General features: G+C 31.5%; 3 protein-coding genes across 5 annotated transcripts; 1 reads left to right on the plus strand and 2 right to left on the minus strand.

The window, feature by feature from the left end:
- Nucleotides 1-470: 470 nt before the first annotated feature.
- Nucleotides 471-7,213, minus strand: LOC115875964. Of its 3 annotated transcripts, XM_030891578.1 has the most exons (5): nt 7,128-7,213; nt 6,689-6,802; nt 6,131-6,485; nt 5,228-5,386; nt 471-1,103 (listed from the first exon to the last, which is right to left on the minus strand). In XM_030891578.1, the coding sequence occupies exons 3-5, from the start codon at nt 6,430-6,432 to the stop codon at nt 797-799; spliced, it is 768 nt and encodes a 255-aa protein (XP_030747438.1). In that variant the 5' UTR covers nt 6,433-6,485; nt 6,689-6,802; nt 7,128-7,213; the 3' UTR covers nt 471-796. The 3 variants fall into 3 exon arrangements, with proteins under 3 accessions (XP_030747438.1, XP_030747439.1, XP_030747437.1); XM_030891579.1 differs by lacking the exon at nt 6,689-6,802 and having other exon boundaries at nt 7,128-7,207; XM_030891577.1 differs by lacking the exon at nt 7,128-7,213 and having other exon boundaries at nt 6,689-7,121.
- Nucleotides 7,214-7,976: 763 nt separating this feature from the next.
- LOC115875965 (ATP synthase subunit beta, mitochondrial) lies at nt 7,977-11,141 on the plus strand. The gene is made up of 11 exons (XM_030891580.1): nt 7,977-8,133; nt 8,561-8,709; nt 8,927-9,041; nt 9,099-9,253; nt 9,311-9,473; nt 9,535-9,736; nt 9,790-9,934; nt 10,017-10,119; nt 10,175-10,302; nt 10,388-10,549; nt 10,829-11,141. Exons 1-11 carry the CDS (start codon nt 8,031-8,033, stop codon nt 10,943-10,945), a joined length of 1,542 nt encoding a protein of 513 aa, XP_030747440.1. The 5' UTR covers nt 7,977-8,030; the 3' UTR covers nt 10,946-11,141.
- A 1,530-nt stretch (nt 11,142-12,671) lies between these two features.
- On the minus strand, nt 12,672-19,713 carry LOC115875966 (gamma-aminobutyric acid receptor-associated protein). The gene is made up of 3 exons (XM_030891581.1): nt 19,498-19,713; nt 18,369-18,566; nt 12,672-12,870 (listed from the first exon to the last, which is right to left on the minus strand). Exons 1-3 carry the CDS (start codon nt 19,585-19,587, stop codon nt 12,796-12,798), a joined length of 363 nt encoding a protein of 120 aa, XP_030747441.1. The 5' UTR covers nt 19,588-19,713; the 3' UTR covers nt 12,672-12,795.
- Between the last annotated feature and the right edge of the window lie 2,027 nt (nt 19,714-21,740).

The raw sequence follows: 21,740 nt of genomic DNA on the forward strand, positions 1-21,740 counted from the left end.
ATGTTTGGAACCCCGCCATGTCTCGCAATTTACTGTCCTCCATTTTAAGCAGTTATGCAGCTCTGAACTGTTCAAGAACGCGATACTCTCGCTCCATTCAATTGAGTCATAAAGTTCAGAACTGTTCCGCGCCATATGGAGGTACCAGGCTATCGGCGCACAGCTCGTTTCAGAACCGTTCTGAGTAGCCCAGGGCGTAAAGCTATGGAACTTGAAATTCGCGAATGGAGGACAGCAATTGACAGCTCACACCACGCACGCCTATAGCTTATTTCTATTGATTAATGTCCACTGGCTATCAGTGACATATTAGACATTATACAGCGTGTTTGAAAAAACATGTGCCATCTCTCGTGGGGAGATTCCTAACGTAAAAATAAGATTTATTTTTCATATCAACATAGGTCCGATTCTGCTTTGTTTCGTAGCTACAGGATGTTAAAGTCTTAATATTTTTTCAATTTATTAAAATTTTCTTCCAAGTACCTTTAGAGTTTCGAATGAAAATATTGGAAAATAGCCTATTCAAATCTAGAAAGATATTGACATATATAGAAAATACTTGAATCAAAATCTGGAACGAAAAAATTTAGTGTGCAAATGACAAAAAATTTCAAATCGATTAGTATCATAATTCCAGTTCATTCAGTCCATCAGTTATTAGCATTAGCTGGGTCACACAGCTAGTTGTTAATAAATTCGGCATTTCAAAGGCCACTATGTCGTCGTTTTTTCGACAGAATGATAGTTGCTATCGTTGCTACTTGCTACTATATTATGTTCTATTCCTTGAGGTTTACTTCAAATAGAATTTATCATTTTTGATCTTAATTTCAACCTGTGGCTCATAATTTGTGATTGAACATTTTTGTTTCAACCTGCTTACATATTTCTTTTCTCTACGTCTTCTAGGCATAACTGATTTAAGATGATATTTTGCATGTCGTGGCAATTTCTTCACATATACGTGACATATTGGGCATTCAAATACGCCTTGTAATTGGTCATGTTTCTTTCCATGAACTTTAAAATGGAATATTGTTGATGAAAAACTACTTGAATATGGACAAAGTGGGCATTTATATTTTTTTGGTTCGTCATCTCTAAAATTGATATCAAAAAATATTCAGACAATTTTTCAAGGTGAAAATTAATGATTGCAAAAAAATCAGTAGGTGATTGCTAATTTAAAAATAAGGTCTTTTTCATATTTGGCATTTGCATACAAAGTTCACTTGATTTATAGGATGTAACAACCGATAGTATTCTTCTTTGCAGAAAATGTTTAAAAAAATATATACAAGGTGTCCCATTTTTTTTTAAAATCATACGGTATCTCTGTTTATTAGTGAAGATAGAAGGGTGTGGTTTGCACCAACCTGTCCCACTTTTTTGTCAAACGTAAGATTGAAACAAAATTTTCGTAGCCCCCTTCGTTTCTGAGCTACAGGGTCTTTTTATAAATTTTGCAATTTGGGACTCTCCCCGTATCTCTGCTATTGTGAAAGATATCGAGAAGGTGAAAACTGTTTATTGTAGAACTTTTTACGAAGAATACAGTAACGTAGTATGTTATTTTACGAAAATAATATATTTGAAGATATGTACCAAAGTTATGTTTTCTTAAATAGAACACCCTGTATATTTATAAATTATATGATCTGGCTTGCCATAAACTTCTCAAAAAAATATATCACTCGATATTTATTTTTAATATTTACTGCAATATTTAAAAGTTTTCATTAATAAATCATTTTTATTAGTAGGCCACGATTGATAATAAAAGAAACTAAAGAATCATTAAAAGTATACTGCTTTCTGTCTCTTGTTTTATTTTGGGACCCATTAATAATTTTTTATATATCAGGGAAACTTAACTCTATAGCCTCTAACGCTATTTGTAAATCTTGGACCCGAACTTTTATTAGATATTCCTTTAGATTTACGTGAAATATACTTTCAGCAAGATGGGGTTTTCCCTCAAAACTTTGAAAATTTTAGAATTTTGTTTAGGTTAGGTCATACACCCAAATCAATGAATTGGGATTGGGACCAATGGACCCATACGATAGCCTCACTGATCCCCGTGTTTGTCTGTTCTCGAGATCTTTAAAATATGAAATATATGGTGGCAACAACAATGTCGAAGACCTGGAAAATGTTATCAGGAAAGCTTTTAGATATTTGTAAACCCGTAACCCGTCCCAGTAAAATATTTCAGTCCCAAATAAAATTTTAATATATGTATGACTATTTTAATAAATACCATTTTGATTTTTTTGTTATCTATCACGGCCTACTATTATATGAAAATGATATCTTTTAAATATTGCAGTAAATAGTGAAAATAAATATAGTGTTTGGTTTGGTTTGGTTTGGTTAAAACAGACTACGCCACTGTATTCTACGTAAAAAGTTCTACAAGAATCAGTTTTCACATTCTCAATACCTTTCACAATAACGAAGATACGGATTGTGCCAAATTGCAAAATGTTCAGAAAGACCCTGTAGCTCAGAAACGAAGAGGGCTATGAAAATTTTGTTGACAGCAATTTCGGTTTGACAAAAAAGTGGGACAGGTTTGTGCAAACCGCATTCTCCTATTTTTACTTATAACGGAGATACCGTGTGATTTCAACCAAAATAGGACACCCTGTACAGATGTTACTAAATCAAATCGCCTTTTATAACTATAATAGAATACTATGCTGTATAAATACAGAATATCCAAACTATTACCTACTCTACTTACAATATTTAAATAATATATTTTACGAACATTTATTATTAAGATTAATATATACAGGGTGATGCCTCTCATACTACGCGGAGGCTACAAGGAGAACGGTAGTTTACATCGAAATGACATTTTGGGAGCACATGTAGGATAACTGAAAACAATATATAAAAATATATCGAGTTCTATAGGGAATCCCCAAAAAAATAATGCATTAAAGTTGTTTTTTTATTGGAACGCCCTGTATATTAATCGATTTCCGGACTCTAGGAAAAAATAAAGGCCAGTTTCATTAAAGATGCATACTAAGGCTGGCATTTCTGGTCTTATGTGCAGATATTCGTGTGTACGAAGAGTACGGTCAACACGCTTAGCAAAATAAGATGTACTGAATAAAGACAGAAGGCAAGTATTTTCCCAAGCGCATTGAATCTAGCGTCAGATTAAGTGGTTACGTAATAAATACTTCATATTTTTGCTCTATCCGACTTACTAGATTGCCATAGCGATTCACTCCTATACATGTAAACGCCGACGCAAGGTTTTGCTTGCCAGCAGGGTATGCCTATAATGTGTAAGGTTTTTAAAGAATACATTTTAAATTTCAATAACAGTTACCTTATATTGTAATTTACCCTGTATACTGTATAGTCTGATATTTAGTTGAAATTACCATTGTATGTTAAATCAAATTATAATTTGACCTGAGAAGTTACACAGGGTGAGACAAAATTAATATTGAACATTAGTCACTTTAAAAAGCACCTTTTTCGTAGGGGACAGACATTTTAAGGCGCGATTCTCACTATACCGTCCCGCCACCGTCACATCGAGCCGCCGCGCCGCGCCGGCCGGCCGTCTCTACAGAAAGCATAAAGTAAATGGGAGATGGACGTTGCGACGACGCGACGCGACGGCGACGTTACGGGTAGTGTTAATATGTTCATATTGTTAGCCATTTAAGAATACTTACCGTGGTAGCAGGCAGCTAGCCGACGGCTAGAGACACCCAGTGTATTATTCCGATATTCAATGGAGAATTCATATATCTTCAAAATACTATTAAAGTTACCTACCCCTTAGACAAAGATTTCCTAGATATTTCCAGTTTTATGATTTTGCGTCGGTAAATCTTTATTATTTGATAAAATCTAGGTGGTTGTGATATACAAAAATTAAAGTGGCTGTGATATACAAAAATTATATTAAAATAAATTATAGTAAAATATTCAACAGCAATAAAAATATACAAGTTTAAAAATTAGTTTAATTATTACAGAATTAAAACTAGATATAAAAAATTAGTTAGATGAAATCAAAAGCTCAAACTGGTTCCTTTCCTGTTCGCTGCTTAAAATGAGCATCTTTTCAAAAGATCTTCTCATGGTAAGAGGCATATTATGCGGAGTTATATTTCGAAAAATAACCACAATCATATCTGTCATGTTTTCTACAATAGTTTGTTGAGTTTTGTAAACACTGCCTATAACAAATACCTATAAAAAATGTCCAGAGTAGATAAATCAGGAGTATTTAGGCATTCTATTATCAATTGGTGAATGCACATTGCAGTTACCAATTAATAGAATCATATCAATACTCTCTGATGTAGAATAAGTTTGCATTTTCGGCAAATTTCTGAAAATCTTATTTTTGTTTTAACTGACAAAAAATAATAACTAGTTTTAATAACAAGTTGAACAAATTTGACAACTATGTTGAATTAACGCCAGATATGTCACAACCACCTAGATTTTATCAATTAAAAAAGATCTACTGAAGCCAATTCATATAAATAAAAATATCTAGGAAATTTGTTTGAGGGGTAGCGACCTCAATAGTATTTTGAAGAGACATAAATTCCCCATTGAATTGGGAATAATATACTGAGTGTTCCATTTAAAAAAGGAGATAACTTGCTTTTAAAAGTTCAATATTAATTTTGTCTCACCCTATATAACATTTTGGGCCAAGTTTTAATTTGATTTAAAGTATTCTAGTTATTTTAACTGCATATTAGGCAATACAGGGGTAAATTCCAATTTAGACAGATTTTATTGAAGCTTAAAATTTGTTCTTTGCGTTTAGAAAATGTTAAATATATCAAAAATCTTACATTTTAGACATATGTTTTTTAATGAAACTCACCTTTATTTCTTTGAACCAATTTCTATATGGTGATCCATTGCAAAAAACATGTGTAACTTCTCTTGGAAAGACATTTAAAATGCTCTAAACCTATATAATAAATAAATAAATTTAATTTCAATACAAAATTGAAAATACAATTGTCGTTCCATACGCGTGATATGAGTGGCGCCACCCTGTATAATGAGTATTAAGTTCACACTAAATAAATAAAAATATTTATATTTATGCTCCTTTATTTTCAGGACAGCAATTACCTCCTGAAAATATGTGCATTTATTAATTTACGCCCATTATATTAATTTTTTTTAAGTGCACAAATTTTGATTTCAATTTTCCTACCCAAGTTGATTATCCTCTGTTTCATTTTTTTCTACCATTTGTGTTCCAGATGAAAGTTTATTTTTAAGTTTTACTACCTCTTCTTTTAATTTAGAAATGCATTTAGAACTATTTTTTAATGTATCTTTTACTTTCCTTTTAGTATCACCTGGGCAAATTCTACAAATTTAATATTTTACACTATAAATTATCGAAGAAAACTTATGTAGAAGTTGGATAATGTTTTGTTAGAAAGAAAACTGTTATGCTGAATTTTCATTATCTTTATTTTCCCTCTCTATAATTACTGCTTGATTGAATTATTTAGTTTTTGTATACATTAGCGTAACTAGCAATTCATCCTGGGGGGGCCTGGGTTGAGCCCAGGGGGGCCTAGGGTTTTTGTTTTTTTTAAAAATAAAAAATAATTTAAAAAAACACATCTTTTGAATAAAACGTTTACATGAATTTCACTCAATAAATTTCATAGACATGGCAATCAAACCGTATTACCGTAGATTGCTTAAATGCCTACAGATGTTCTAAAAAATAAAAATTAACACAGTTTTTGAACACAACAAAATAGTATTAAGTAAACAAAACTATAGAAAACGTCATTTTTAATACATCTCAAGCAAATAAAAATTAATACGTAGCCAAGAGTCATAATTCAAGAATTCTCTGGGGGGTGCCCAGCGGTACCTGGGGGGGGGCCCAGCACCCCCAGGCACCACTGTAGTTACGCCAATGTTTGTATATAAGTAGGTACTTGATAGTAGAAAATGAAATAGCTATACAGAACATTATAATTGTGTAAAAAAAGACAATGAAAGCTCATATACATAATTGTAGGTACACATTCAAATAAAATTAAAAAAAAAAATTATCGAAATAATCACACATTTATCTTAATACATTTCATACTTATTCTGAGAGATACTGTGTGTACATGACTTTTTCATATCTTGCACATCTGAATCTTCACTATCACATATTACAATTGGAGAAACTCGAGACAAATTTGTTTCTTCAGATTTAATACCGATATAATTATTCAATTTGAGTACTTCATTACTGTTATTTACATTTTTTTCCATTTCATGATCACTGCTAATTACATTTTTTTCTGGAATATCATAATAATCTTCATCTATGATGAGATCAGAATCGCCAGTATTGTCGTCTAACAAATCACAATTTATTGTAACTTCTTTGTTTGCCTCCATTCCAAATTTTTTTATTTAGAAATATCAGAAAAAAGTTAGGGTGACTGAAAACCCTGAAAAAAAAAGAAATGCTTTGTACAATTTATTGTTAAGTTAAGATACACAGAATTTTTAGGTTTTAATACAACAATCCAACAATAAGTCCCCCGTAGTGGTTATATAGTCAAAGGCAACAACGTACACAGCAGGTTACATGAGGATAGGGGTTAAAAAAATATGAAAAAATATATTATGATATGTATTTTAACCATCATACCGCATAGATTTAACATCCTAACACTGAATCATCACTGAATAAATTTCTTTCCATTTGATACCAAGAACTGCCAGATGATACATTATGCAAACCCAAGATGCAAACCATTCTCAACTGAAAATTGTTAATTGTTGTTTGAAACCAGTTTTAAACTTTTGTTTATAACACCCTTGTATAAAACAAGGATACACTAATCAACACTAAATAAATGAGAACACTAAAATCCATTGACGACGGTAATTATCCTGCATCCCTATAAATTATCTAAATATGGCCTAAAACCATCCTAAAACCCGAGCATAAACCCGAGCACCCGGGGTCTGTGACCGTTTTTCTAATGGTTTTTCTACAACTTATTTATGGGTAATTTCAGGGTATTTTAATTTATCATTGTAATTTATTATAGCATGTTTATAAGCATTTATTCATCATTTATTACCCATAATTTTTCCTTAGAGTAATAAGCACAAAACACACAGACAAAACACATACACAAGGTAATAAGCACGTAAAGCACGTAATAAGTGAGTAGAGCGAAAAAAGCGTTTGTCTTGGAGGCTGTACTTTTGAACTACTACCATACTACTACGGAATTTGACAGGGATGTGCGTGTAAAATACTCTTCATTTTTTTACATTACGCGAAAAATTGCCCTTCGAGATTTGCGACATACAATACGTATGAAGGACTAAAAAAAAAATTCTTTTTTTATATGTGTGTATAGTTTTTTTATACATATATTCTGTGTATGCCTGAATTCCTCGACACTTGATTCTTTAATAGAAAATTGTATAATTGTTCGCTTTTGGCATGTATAATTTCCATTTTTCGACGAAAAAAAATAACAGCAAATATTTAGATAACTAAAATTCTTAATAAATTTTAGATAAACAAATTTTGGTAATAAAAGAAATATAAATTATTTCTCATTAACATAATGACCGTGATTCTGTGATCTTAAAATATCGAATTATGGATATTTTCAGCTATTGTACATCACTAATACTATTTAAAGAATCCAAATTCGGTAGCTCTCTGCTTTTTTATATTACAAATTTGTAAAAAAGCAAAAAAAATATATATATATTATAATAATATATATATATAATAAAATATATATTTTTTAGATAGTAAAAATATTAGTTAGAAGGACCTAAACAAAATCAAAATCTGTATAAACTGTCAGCAAAAACTAAAATTATTTGTTATTGCTTTATTGCATAAGAATTTAAATTTCGAGGTATGCGCATATCTTCATTGCACCTGCGCAACAGGAAGTGTGTCTGACAAACCTAGCGGCGAAACTTCTAATTTTCCGCAATCTGTCTCCTTGTGGTCGACCATGTTGGGTGCAGTAGGAAGAGCCGCTAGCCTTTTGGCTAGCAAAACCACCGAAAAAGTTGGACAAGAAACTCTAAAAGCTGTATCATGCTACAATCAACAAAGTAAGTATTAATTTTCATTAAAATCTGTTATCTATTTTTCATGCAAAATAAGACTATGTTTCGGTAGGTCAGTCTTTTTTTCTTAAACTTTGCTCTTTAATAGGGTATAAAGTCTAGGATTATTACTGGAAAGGCTGTATTCTGTGTATTGTCGTCTTATAAAGTATTTTCGATCAAGTTTTTGTGTAAAAATATCGGTTCCCATACTTGTTACATAATAATCCTAATCATCGCCATTTTGGTCTTATGTAAAATAATTAAACTATTTTTTTGATCAGTAAGTTATCAGCTTTATATAGAATGTATAAAGAACACGGAGAATTCGGACATCAGTGTCCAAAAGAAGTTCCTTTAAAATAAATTTTTTAACAAAAGGTGTGTGGACTTGTGTGTAAAATATTAAACCTGAAATTTTTTCTACCTACAGACCGCAGTTTTGCTGCCAAAGCTGCAGAAGCAAAGGGTAGAGTTGTTGCCGTTATTGGTGCTGTAGTAGATGTGCAATTTGATGACAATCTACCCCCTATTCTCAATGCTTTGGAGGTGGCTAATCGTAGTCCAAGACTTGTTCTTGAAGTAAGTTTTCCTTCTGTTAAAATGTATAAGATAGCAAGTTTCAGGGTTGGAAAACTTAACAATTGTTTTTCAATTAAATATATCTTGCAATATCATTTATGTAACCTAACTGTCCTTTCTCAGTTTGATTGGGAACAGGGAATAATTAGGTTACATAAACATTTAACTCTTCTATTTGCATAGTTATTTTTATTACTTTGTATTTTGGATTATATAGGTTGCCCAACATTTAGGAGAAAACACTGTTCGTACGATTGCTATGGATGGTACTGAAGGTCTGGTTAGAGGTCAGGGTGTTTTGGACACTGGATACCCAATCCGTATTCCAGTTGGTATGTATGAACAAACTGCAGCAAAACATTTCTGATTTATACATTTTTACTTTTAAGGTGCTGAAACTTTGGGCCGTATTATGAATGTAATTGGAGAACCTATTGATGAGAGAGGTCCAATTCCTACTGATAAACTTGCACCTATTCATGCTGAAGCTCCTGAGTTCGTTGACATGAGTGTAGAGCAAGAAATTTTGGTTACTGGAATTAAGGTTAGTATTTTAAATCATTTATTTACTTATGTATTTAAAACGCTCTTTATTGATTAGGTAGTAGATCTTCTTGCCCCATATGCTAAAGGAGGAAAGATTGGTCTTTTTGGAGGTGCTGGTGTAGGCAAAACTGTATTGATTATGGAACTTATTAATAATGTAGCCAAGGCCCATGGTGGTTATTCAGTTTTCGCTGGTGTTGGAGAACGTACACGTGAGGGTAAGATAGTTTTTCTTCTTTATATTAGAATCATGTTGTATTACACAGTCTTATTATACAGGTAATGATTTGTATCATGAAATGATTGAGTCTGGTGTAATCTCCTTGAAAGACAAGACCTCTAAAGTAGCCCTTGTCTATGGACAAATGAACGAACCTCCAGGCGCCAGAGCTCGTGTAGCTTTGACTGGTTTAACTGTCGCTGAGTATTTCCGTGACCAGGAAGGACAAGATGTATTGCTTTTTATTGACAATATCTTCAGGTAAATAACATCACTAGTATTATTATAGTTTAGTACATTTACTGTTTCTTTAGATTTACTCAGGCAGGTTCTGAAGTATCTGCTTTACTGGGTCGTATTCCATCAGCTGTCGGTTACCAACCAACTTTGGCGACTGACATGGGTAGCATGCAGGAAAGAATTACAACCACTAAGAAAGGTTCAATTACATCAGTACAGGTAGGTTTTGCAATCTCTTTAAGCATATATATTGATATTAATACAATTATCTGTAAATATTTTATTGACCTTTTTTGCCTAGGCCATTTATGTACCTGCTGATGATTTGACTGATCCTGCTCCTGCCACAACTTTCGCTCACTTGGACGCAACCACTGTATTGTCCCGTGCCATTGCTGAATTAGGTTTGTTATAGTTTGATAAGGTTTTAAAATTTTTATATACATATATGTTATTTAGGAATCTACCCTGCTGTCGATCCTCTTGACTCTACATCTCGTATTATGGACCCAAATATTATTGGGCAAGAACATTACAATGTTGCTCGTGGCGTACAGAAAATCTTACAAGATTACAAATCTTTACAGGTAATAAACAAGAAAATTACATTTTTTTACAGAGTTTTTAACATAAATACGGGATACATATATTATATACTCTCATTTTTTTTAGGATATCATCGCCATCTTGGGTATGGATGAATTGTCTGAAGACGACAAGTTAACTGTAGCCCGCGCCCGTAAAATCCAACGTTTCCTTTCACAGCCTTTCCAGGTTGCTGAAGTTTTCACCGGTCATGCTGGTAAATTGGTACCTCTTGAAGAAACTATCAAGGTAATGCATAGAAAGTCTTTTCTAAGCTCAACCAGCTAATCAAAATTTGTCTGCCAGTGCCTTTAAAATTATAGCTTCAAAATATCCTATGATCGAAAACATCAGCATTAGAAATGTTATTTTATATGAAAAATTATGTTTTTTTTTTCAATCATATGGTATATTATGCTACAATAATGTGAAAAGATGGAAATTATGGTGGAAGAGTAAAGTTAATTTTGATAAAACGTTTAAAAATATGGGGAATATATTTTTTCTAATAATGTCGTTCTGTTTTAGGGATTCCAAAAGATTTTAGGTGGAGATTACGATCATCTTCCTGAAGTAGCATTCTACATGGTTGGCCCAATCGAAGAAGTCGTTCAAAAGGCTGAAAAATTGGCCGAATCATCTTAAGCAAATATTTATCAGTGATTTTATTACAGTCGATTCTTTATAAGAATGTTCCATCTGTCTTCAAATAAGTACCATTTTTTTTTATAAAATCTAGATTGTTCAAAACATTTGGATATTTTTTTTCTACCGATCCATCGTGCACTTTAATTATATTATTGTTGTATTTAATATTTTAATTATTTAAAAATAGATTTAAATAGAAGTTGTTTTATTTTACACAATAGCTACATGAGCGAATAAAAACCACATCATTTGTAGCTATAATTGCGGTCGCTGTCGTAGGGCTCCATAAGAGTGCGTCGGACATCGGTGACTCATATAATAATTTTAAGTGCATACTAAAGTATATATTAGGATGTATTTCAGGAAAATATTTTAACTTCTACACAGTGACTGAAAAAAGTGAGTTGATTGGGATGATTTTTTTAAACGAAACACCCTGTATATTATTTCTTTGTTAGATGGAGAATTAAAAAATGAACATTTTTTATTTTAAAATTTTTAACGGTTTCGCAAATATTCGCGTTTTTACTACATATAGCTCTTTCAGCTATAAAATACCAGACTGATATCTGATATTGACACAGGCAAGATACAGATTTTAGATTGTGAAATACTTTAAATACAAAAAATGTTAATTTTTTAATTCTCCATCTAGCAAAGGATTAATATACAGGGTGTTCCATTAAAAAAAATCATCCTGATCCACTCACTTCTTTGGGCCATCCAGTAGAAGTTAAAATATTTTCCTGAAATACATGCTAACATATACTTTATATAGGTATGCACAATGTTTTTTATTATAGGAGCTACAGATGCCCGACTAGCGTTGACACCTTTTTGCAAAGCCAAAAAAGAACATTGGACTTGAAACAGCCGAGATTAAGAATCAGTACATGATCAGTACTTTAAATTTTGAAAAGTTTTCTTGTGTTTTCTGAGTTCTAGATAGTTAAAAATAAAGCTTAAACTATCATTGGAGACTAAAGGGGGAGAAGTTGCCTGTTTTAACAAAAACATTTATAAGTTTTTTAACATGTCTAATTAAGTTTGAAGGAATATTGCTGGTTACTGTAGATTAGGAAAAAATGTGAAAATAAAAAATACATTTTAGGACAAGAAAAGGCATAAGGACAATTTGTTTAAAAAAGGACTGTCCTTTTGACAAAAATAATCAAAAAATCTTATGAACGTAATGTCATCTCCAAAATTAGTTATTATTATTAATATTAAACATAGTTGGCGGCAACTTCTTGATTGGCTGTTAAAAGTGTATTCCCCTATTCATAAATATATGTAAAAATTAGGTTTTGATTAAAAATATGACAGTGTAATAATCTTTGCAATAATCCTGCAGCCGGATCCTGTGCTATGAGGTTTTTGCTTGTTACGTTTACTGAAATAAAATAAATATGCAGTTTTGAATATTTTTTTATTATTTATTATACATAAAACTTAATGCACTACACAATTACATACTCAAAAGTCACAAATTTAAAAGTCAATTCTAGCGAAATTTAGAATTGACCTTCAAATTTTTATTTTCTAGAACTAACTTTATATATCTAATATACTTAATTGCTGCATAAGTTAATCTCTAAATCACCTTATAAAGAATATATGTACCCAACATACACAATAAATGGATAAATCAAAATAAGCATTTTTACAAATGAATATGTATGCCTATGCTTACTGAAAATATTTTAACATATTGAAATGTCAGTGTTGTTACACACAATATTTATTTATTTTTTAGTCAGTGTTACAATAAAAATGAATCAGTTTTGTAAAAATTTCGTAATACATAAGTAATTTTTACAGAACTATTATTTCTCAACACAAAGAGATTAATCATCATCGTTTCCATAAACATTTTCATCAGAATAAGCTATATAGAGAAAGAAATCCTCTTCATGATGTTCCTAAAACAAACCAATGATTACTTATATATTCTGTTTTCTCTCTCTAATAATTATGACAAAATACAAATTAATAAAATAAAAGTACAGTAATATCAATATAAAATATAATTAATTTTATTTGTAGTAAATTATAGATGAAGCAAAGTGCACGGAGCACATGTGCACGTGCATCCCCAATTAAATACCCCTTCTTGTGAAAAAAAAAAATTAAAATTTAACATTATTCTTACAATTTATTATTTAAATATTTTTTTCGAAGAACTTTAATACAAAAAAGGGTTAAACCTATTTATTACTTCCTAAACAAACTCTCAATTGATATTATGCTAGTATGGTATGGTAATGATGAGCTGCCTCCCTCACTGTGGCATTCCTATGAAGGTGCAATTTGCCAGTGACATTATGCTTGTGCACGTGTTGGTAAAAAAAATTGGTAATCTGTCTACAAGATAACCGAGATACGAGGGGAGTCGGAAAATGCAACCATTTCAAATCTGCCGTGTATTTCAGGAACCAAGAGGGCTAGGACTAATCTGTATGTAGCATCTATAGTTTCATAAAAAAGTTCACAGTGATGTGAAAACCGCATCTTTGGTCAACGTGTAGAGGAACCAAAAATACTTGGGGGTTGTGCACCCCAAAGTATTGAAGCACGCACCCAGGACTACCAGGGTTGGGTAACGAAACGTAGAAAATTAAAATTCTATGTATCTGTAGAAAAGTGTGTACCAAAAGTATAAAATTCGAGTACATGTACTCGTATTAATTTTCTATATTTAAAGCAGTTTTTCACTTTAAATGTTCCTTCCTGGATATTTTCATTCAATTCTACAAGTGTTAAAATTGAAAAACGTGTGCGCCCGCTAATCAGTGTTCGGAAGTATTTAATTAAGATGTAAGTTACCTGATTATCTACGTTGTTATTCTGCAAAAACTACGTCTTTTCTCGTTCATTGACTACATGAAAACTAGTTTAATAAACTACATATTGTTATTACGATAGAATAACACTCCTATAAATAAAAAGGTTAATTTTGATAGAAATGCCGGGTGGGTCTCAAAAGTGGCTCATTCCTATAACTTTTTTATTTTTTCAGATAAAAAATCGAGATTTGGTATGTTAGTATACGACATAAATTAGGATTGATTGACGTATTCAATTGTTTTCGGTCACTTCCTGTTTCACCGGAAATGACTCTAATTTTGATTTTTAAATGGCACCCTCGGTATTTTTTACTTTATTCAATAGAAAATGTACCCTGTATAATATGGTCATAAGTTAATCATTTTCCTTTGTATGAGGGGTGTAAATGCTATATTTAAAGACAATAGGCATTATTTATTATTTCCTCTTTTCTAAAGCCTTCAACTTTTGAAAGTTACATAAACTAAACTACCTACGTCGATTACCTCAAGCAATGTAGTTTATTTAGTTTTTAAGAGTAACATGTAATTAATATTCGGAACCCTGGGGATACTATTCTGTGACTACTGACGGCGCTAACTTCCGGTGAGTGGGGCGAGGAAAATAATAAAAATACATGCACTGTTGCCAACTTAGAAGTTTTGCCGCTAGCTCTAGCGTTTTTTTCGGTTTAGCGGGAAGAAATCATTTAGCGGCGAACACCTTTTTTAGCAATTTGCTAGAGTAACTTGCGATAGTATTTACATTTAAGCAAACTTTAAAGCAATTTCTTGCAACAAGTACTTTCTAGGCATATGCTTTGAGCAAGAAATTGCATGCACGTATATACGGTATGGTGTATATTGCACAAGTATATTGGTTTAGTAGAAAAATGTCGCGCCGTAAAGAGAGCTGCAGCCACTGCTCTTCTTTTGCAATTTTACGCAAATAGTCAAGAAAATCTAGAAAAAAAATATGGGTTAAAGAATGGATCGCCAGAAGGCCTAGTCTTGGAGCTTACGCGATGTTATTAAAAAAAAAAGAAATGAAGACTCAAAGCATTTAAACAATTTTCTGCGAATGTCAGAAGTCGATTTTACTTTTTTTTATAATTTTGTTCCACTCCTGGTTTGCTTGGGTACGATTATGTAGCTTCCGCTGAATCTCAGCCTCAGTTGTGTTGAATTTGTTAGCTATAAATTTGATTGCTTTTTGCTTTTTAGCTCTATCTCTGTAAATTTTCGATTTTTTTGCCACAATTCCGGAAATCCTTCAAATAAATTAATCAAAGTGATGGTATCTTCTTTCGACCACATACTCCATTTTAATATCGTTATTTAACACGTCTTCGAAAATCACTTGCACCAAAAACTTTCAACAAGACGGAAATAAATTTTAACTTGCACTCTCCCAACCTGTTTACACTTGCCAGCGTCTTTCGTCGCAACTCAGCGGAAGCTACATAATCGTACCCAAGGAAACCAAGAGTGGAACAAAATTATAAAAAAAAAGTAAAATCGACTTCTGACATTCGCAGAAAATTGTTTAAATGCTTTGAGTCTTCATTTATTTATCGCGTAAGCTCCAAGACTAGGCCTTCTGGCAATCCATTCCCATTTTTAACCCATATTCTTTTTCTGGATTTTCTTGATTGTTTGCGTAAAATTGCAACAAGAGCAGTTGATGCAGCTCTCTTTTTACGGCGCGACATTTGTCTACTAAACAATATACTTGTGCAATATACATCATACCGTGTACACGTGCATGCAATTTCTTGCTCAAAGCATATGCCTAGAAAGTACTTGTTGCAAGAAATTGCTTTAAAATTTGCTTAAATGTAAACACTATCGCAAGTTACTCTAGCAAGTTCTATCGTAATTTTCTATCCCGTGTAAACTACGCTTTATGCAAGTTTGGTAGAAGTGCTCTCGGACTTATACTTGCGATAATTTACTTGTCCGTGTAAACTACGCTTAATATCGTTATTTAACACGCCTTCGAAAATCACTTGCACCAAAAACTTTCAACAAAACGGAAATAAATTTTCACTTGCTAGAGCGCTCTCCCAACCTGTTTACACATGCAAGCGTCTTTCGTCGCAACCACTTCCCCGCCAGTTTTGTGACTTTCTGAGAGAGTGCTTTCGGATACTGTTTACATTATACAAGTTTGTAGAAGTGCAATTATACTTGCGATAATTTACTTGCCCGTATAAACTACGCTTAAAGCCTTCAACTTTTAAAAATTACAGAAACTACACTACCTGCGTCGATTACCTCAAGTAATGTAGTTTATTTAGTTTTTAAGAGTAACATGTAATTAATATTCGGAACCCTGGGGATAATACTATTCTGTGACTACTGACGGCGCTAACTTCCGGTGAATAGGGCGAGGAAAATAATAAAAATACATGCACTGTTGCCAACTAAGAACTTTTTCCCGCTAGCTCTAGCGTTTTTTTCGGTTTAGCGGGAAGAAATCATTTAGCGGCGAACACTTTTTTTAGCGGTTTAAATTTTTGAACAATAAATATACAAAATTGACAAAAACACTTTTTTGAAAATTTGCACCAATAATAGTCCCGTACTTATCATATATCCTTAAAGTACTTAGCCCTAGAATCGCGTAGAATCTTTAAAGTCTCGTTAAATCTGTCTCAATATCGCTCCTAGCGGATTCTAGCAGTTTTTAAATACGAATCTAGCCGGTATGCAACTTCGAGTGTGGGCAACCCTTTATACATGTGAGATGTGAAGGCTTTTTGTGTTGATAGGGATTTGAAAGGGAGGTTTATGTAGGGTTGCCAACTTTCAAACTAAAAAATAGAGGCCGAAAGGGTAACGAAAACGCCACAGGCGAAACATATTTTGAAACGTCGGGTCGCCCAAATGTTTTCAAGAATTTAACCAAAAGTTATATAAACGTTATGCGGTTGATGGTCTTTCTTACTATCTTAAAAATAGTTATTCTCAAAATTTTTATTTCAAAACAAGCTAACTGAACATAAAAAGCTAAATATAGAAGAAGTTACAGCCCTCCAAAAGGTAATTAAAAATAATATATTTTTAATACCAAAGCGAATGGCGATAGTGTAAAATTCCGTAATAGCCCTGACAGGGTATTTGCCATAATGGTAGATGGTATTACTGATGGTACTCCTTTTATTCTCAACACGACATAAAAAGCTAGGACTTTCTTACGTAAAAAAGGTGCTCTTCGTTTAGCTCCATAGGGCGAACTGTTTTCAAGATATTTGTGTTTAAATGTTATGGTGCGTCAATTTTAGTATTAACAAAATGATATGTAAAGAATAATAATAATTAATCTCCTGATTTCGCTATCACTAAAATCCATGAATTGTAATTTTTATACACGCAAATATGTTGAAACCAGGCTGAAACATTACATATATTATTTTTATATACCTTTTCGAGGGCTGTAATTTCTTCAGGAAGCATTTTAGGACATATTGTGTTCTAAGGAACTTTTTATTTTACTTTTATCGGTAGAATAACCTACCGAAGTAAGATACTATTTTTTTGACACACTGTATATTCGGCTTTATTATTTTTTTATTGTTTTCTGAGTCTTATTAATGGAAACTGTGTTTTACTAAGCCTAAAACACTTATCTATTTTAAGTATGAAAATTAATATTTAAATTCTACGAAATATTATACATTATTATTTGTTAAATAGCAAATAACAATTGAAGGGTCCAGGGAAAAACTTGATAAGCACCAATTTCTTAATTTTAGTAGGTCTATATATTATAGTAGGTCTAACTGGTCTCTACAAAATGTATAAACTCTGCAGGGCAATAAGTTTTAAATCCTATGATATATATGTACCTAGAAAAAATATAGAATACACGGCAAGAACCTGATAACTACCAGCCGTCCAGTGCTCTCCGGTAAAATCAATGAAATGGCGCTTATCATGTTTTTCCCCTGGACCCTACAATTATTAGAGCTAGTGGCTAGAGATAAGGTGTAGTTACATATTGAAGTGTGTATTGTACTGTGTGTTAAAGCATTTTGAATAAATATAAACTCAAAAACGGTTTTCATACACAAACATAAAAGTAATTTTCTACATTATGTAGAAAATGTAGAAAACACTTGGTGTAGTAAATGAATTTTCTGTGTAGAAAGCATGGTAGGTTATGTAAAATTTTCTACCTACCCAACCTTAGCCATCACTGAGATCAAGAGAGATCAAGTTGGGTGGAATAGTTATTAAAATATCCTATATAAGTTTATATCTATTTCAAACAATAACAAAGTAAATGGACATTAGTAAAAACACTATTATTTTTGAAAAGAATCAGAAAAATAATATATCCTGTTATACAGAACATACCAACTTATATAAAATCTTATTCATTTTAAATAATAAAATTGTAGATAGTAGTATTATTAAAAGGAATGTAGTTATTTGATTAGATTTGCAGTTATTAATTTAATTATGAAAAGTTTATTTTAAACAAATTTAAAAATTGTGACAAACTGAAATAATGTTCTTATAATGTGGGGTTAAAAAAATCAAGCAAAACATACAAAACAATAGGATTTATTAATATTTTCATAATATACCTGGTATAGAGATCCCATAGTAGCAGATGTGGGAGGAATTACATTGTTTACAAAAAAGAATAAGGCATCTTCAGGTCGAAGATGAATTCTTTTTCTGATCAAGAAGTAAAATTGACCAACAGTTAAATCAGAGGGTACTAAATACTTTTTCTTGTCGACATCTCCAATTTTTGCTTTCGGAGCTTTTTCTACAATAACCTAGAATAGCATTCACTTATTAATATTTAGAATCAATAATAGCTACATTATACAAAGACCTATATTTTTTGGCATTGTGTAGGTATATTATTTACTCTCTAATAAAAACGCCATTGAATCATTAAGATTTCAAAATTGCTGTACCTATTATTATTAGTTATCACCATAGGTGTTATTATTCATATGGGGTTATCAAAAATTATATTTTTAGCAAGTGTTTCTATTATTTTATTCTTAACAAATAAACAGTTTGCTGAAATATCAAATCTATAAATGTTACATATTAATAACTAAACAATTTCATGTATCTATTATAAGTTAACTATTTTTATTATTAATTTTAATATAATTTTTTACCTAGGGCATAGGGCTATTTAGGTCAATCAAATTATAGAATTACAAGTGACAACTAATTTCTAAAATATTATTGTCATTAACTCTTTATTTTGTAAATAATAAAAGCAAAATTAATTCTACCTATTTCTTGTAACTAGATTAATTACAATAAACATAACTTTTTCTAATCACATAGATAAGTAAATAAAAGAATAACAGAATACTGTATCTTAATACTATAACTTTAAATAATTTAATGTATAATGGTAGGTAATCTAAAATTAAGGAAAAAATATAATAGAATATATTTTTAGTTTAGACATGTATAATTTTGTCTGCTACTTGCTACTTTCAAAATATAAAATTGATTGAAATAAAGTCGTATGACCTTGGACGCCATAACAAAAAGACGTAAAAAATACTCATTTGCCAAAGGAAGACGTCATTAATTAGAAATTGGATTCTAAAGTAAAATTTGGCAACAAAAAGTTAGATATTTAATTTCCTTTAATAAAAACTATGTATTAAAAAGCCTCTATTTATTAAAAGAGATGTTTACATACACTGTCCTTTGTTTAATATTGTGAAAACTTACGGGTACTCTATCAGGATACTTTCGTTTAATTTTCTCGCCTTCAGTCTTCCTCTTCTCAAAGGGATGTTCTTCTTTGTACACAAACTTCATTTTTCAAATTATTAACACCAAAATTTTAGAAAATCTTACTTGATTCTGGATACAATTCAAAATTGATTGACGTTCCACTTTGGAATTCTCTTTTCTCTTGTTGTTGTGAAAACAATCAATACTTTGGTGGGGGAAGTAGACGAGTCAAATAAAATTCTTTAGTAAATCAATATATGTATTAATTTGTTTTCTATCACTTATAGGTACGTACTAAAATATAAAATAAGATTTTTAATTTACTTTTTTACTTTAGGAAGTTTTGTATGAAGAAAAAACATTAAAAGATTTTAACTTGATTAATGACTAATGACGTTCTGCTACACAGTGGCCCTAAAACAAAGATTTTTTTTGTGATCCAGTGGTTTCAAACAGTTTTAAACAATTTAATCATTTTAGCATGATTTCAGCCTTTTTTTATTCTTAATCTAAATTTTAGCCCTACATACACCAAAAGATTCGGCCTGCGGTCTTAGCATGTCACGTATCGAAACTCTTATTCCGTATGATCCAGAAAAAAAACGGCGTCAGCGATGGCTATGAAATGAAGATAGCTGTCTGCGGACTTGGCCTGCTGATTAGATTTTTGCCCGATTTTTTTAGACCAAACAAGACGCGGATTTTCCCTGTGACAGACTTGGTTCGCCAAAGACCCGCCGAAGTTTTTAACAAAGGCAAAGTTTTTATCCGCAGATAGGCCAAATCTTCTGATGTATAGGGGGCTATTTAATTTTTTAATTACCCATAATGTGCCCGTAATCAAAGTTATAACTTTGACTCATAACGTTTACAAATGGTTTACAATAAAAAAAACAATAAAAAAAAAACAATGTGCGCATATTTGAAGTGAAACTTCTTTTGCTAACAGCCAGGGGCGGATACAGAAATTTATTTTAGGGGGGGCCCAAATAAAAAATAATGCAAAATATTACTTTTAGGGCGCCATTTTTAACCAAAAAGCCTAATATTTAACACAATTTATAGATTTTAGGGGGGGCACGGACTCCATGGGCCCCCCTCTGTATCCGCCACTGCTAACAGCTATTAAATTGAATGATTTGAAAGACATGTTTGAAAAAGAGTAGTTTAAAATGTTGAAAAAGTAATAAATTAAAAAATAAATAATTTGATTCACTTTCACAAAATTTGTATTAAAATATCAATATTTCTGTGGACTAGTCACAAATACACGTCGTATTCCTGTGTATTTTTAAGCGTAGGCGGTTACTTTTCATCTCAATAGCTCGTGTGTCACGGCCTTGAATTTTTACTCCCAACGCGCGTAGTTACCAATTTTCGTCTTGATAGCTCGTGTGTCACGGGTCACGGGCCTTGAATATTTATTCCCAGCGCGCCTCGTTACCACTTTTCGTCTCGCTAGCTCATGTGTCGCGGCCTTGCTTTTTTTCTCCCAGCCATTAAAATGTCAAATGAAATAAGCTTATTTATGGAAATAATTGAAAAACTCGAAATCGTCTCTTTTTTCACAAAAATTTGTACAAATCCTATCCTGAAGTCGTAGACTATTGTAGATTACGAATCTGAACATTTATTTGATTGGGGATAGAAAAATATCAAAAATTTTTACTGAAAAACACTTTTCTTAACAAAATAAACAAAGAAAATTGAGACAAAATTATGAGACAAGATGGATGGAAGTTTGACATTTAATATACGCATCTTTGTCTCTCCTATGCAATAAGAGAGACAAATATAATTCTATAAATCTAATAACGTTGTCATGTCTTGTACTTTTTCGGTTGATTAGGGATTATTAATAAAATAATTGGTAGGTTTATTTTGAATTATTTTTGTTTATTTCATAATTGGGTTTGTGTAAAGTGGTATAAATCTCGTAAGATTGTCAATACTAGAATCGCTCTATAATACTAGAATGAACTACAAAACAAAAGCCAATTAAAAATATTTCCTTGTACAGCCTGAGATTATTGTTTCCAGACCAAAACATAAATATGGAGTGGAGCAACTTTTAATAATTAAAAATAATTTGAATAAAAGCAAATTAATGGGATGATTACTTTTTTAAAATTAAATTAGTTTTTGTTATGGTTAGTTTTATCATAGTCTTAGATTTTATCATAATGAACATTATTATTTTTACTAATGCTATTTTATAAAAAAACAATATTTTAAAA

This window comes from Sitophilus oryzae, unplaced genomic scaffold (genome assembly GCF_002938485.1).
Source record: "Sitophilus oryzae breed Bouriz unplaced genomic scaffold, Soryzae_2.0 scaffold_1396_pilon_pilon, whole genome shotgun sequence".
Lineage (NCBI taxonomy): Eukaryota > Metazoa > Arthropoda > Insecta > Coleoptera > Curculionidae > Sitophilus > Sitophilus oryzae.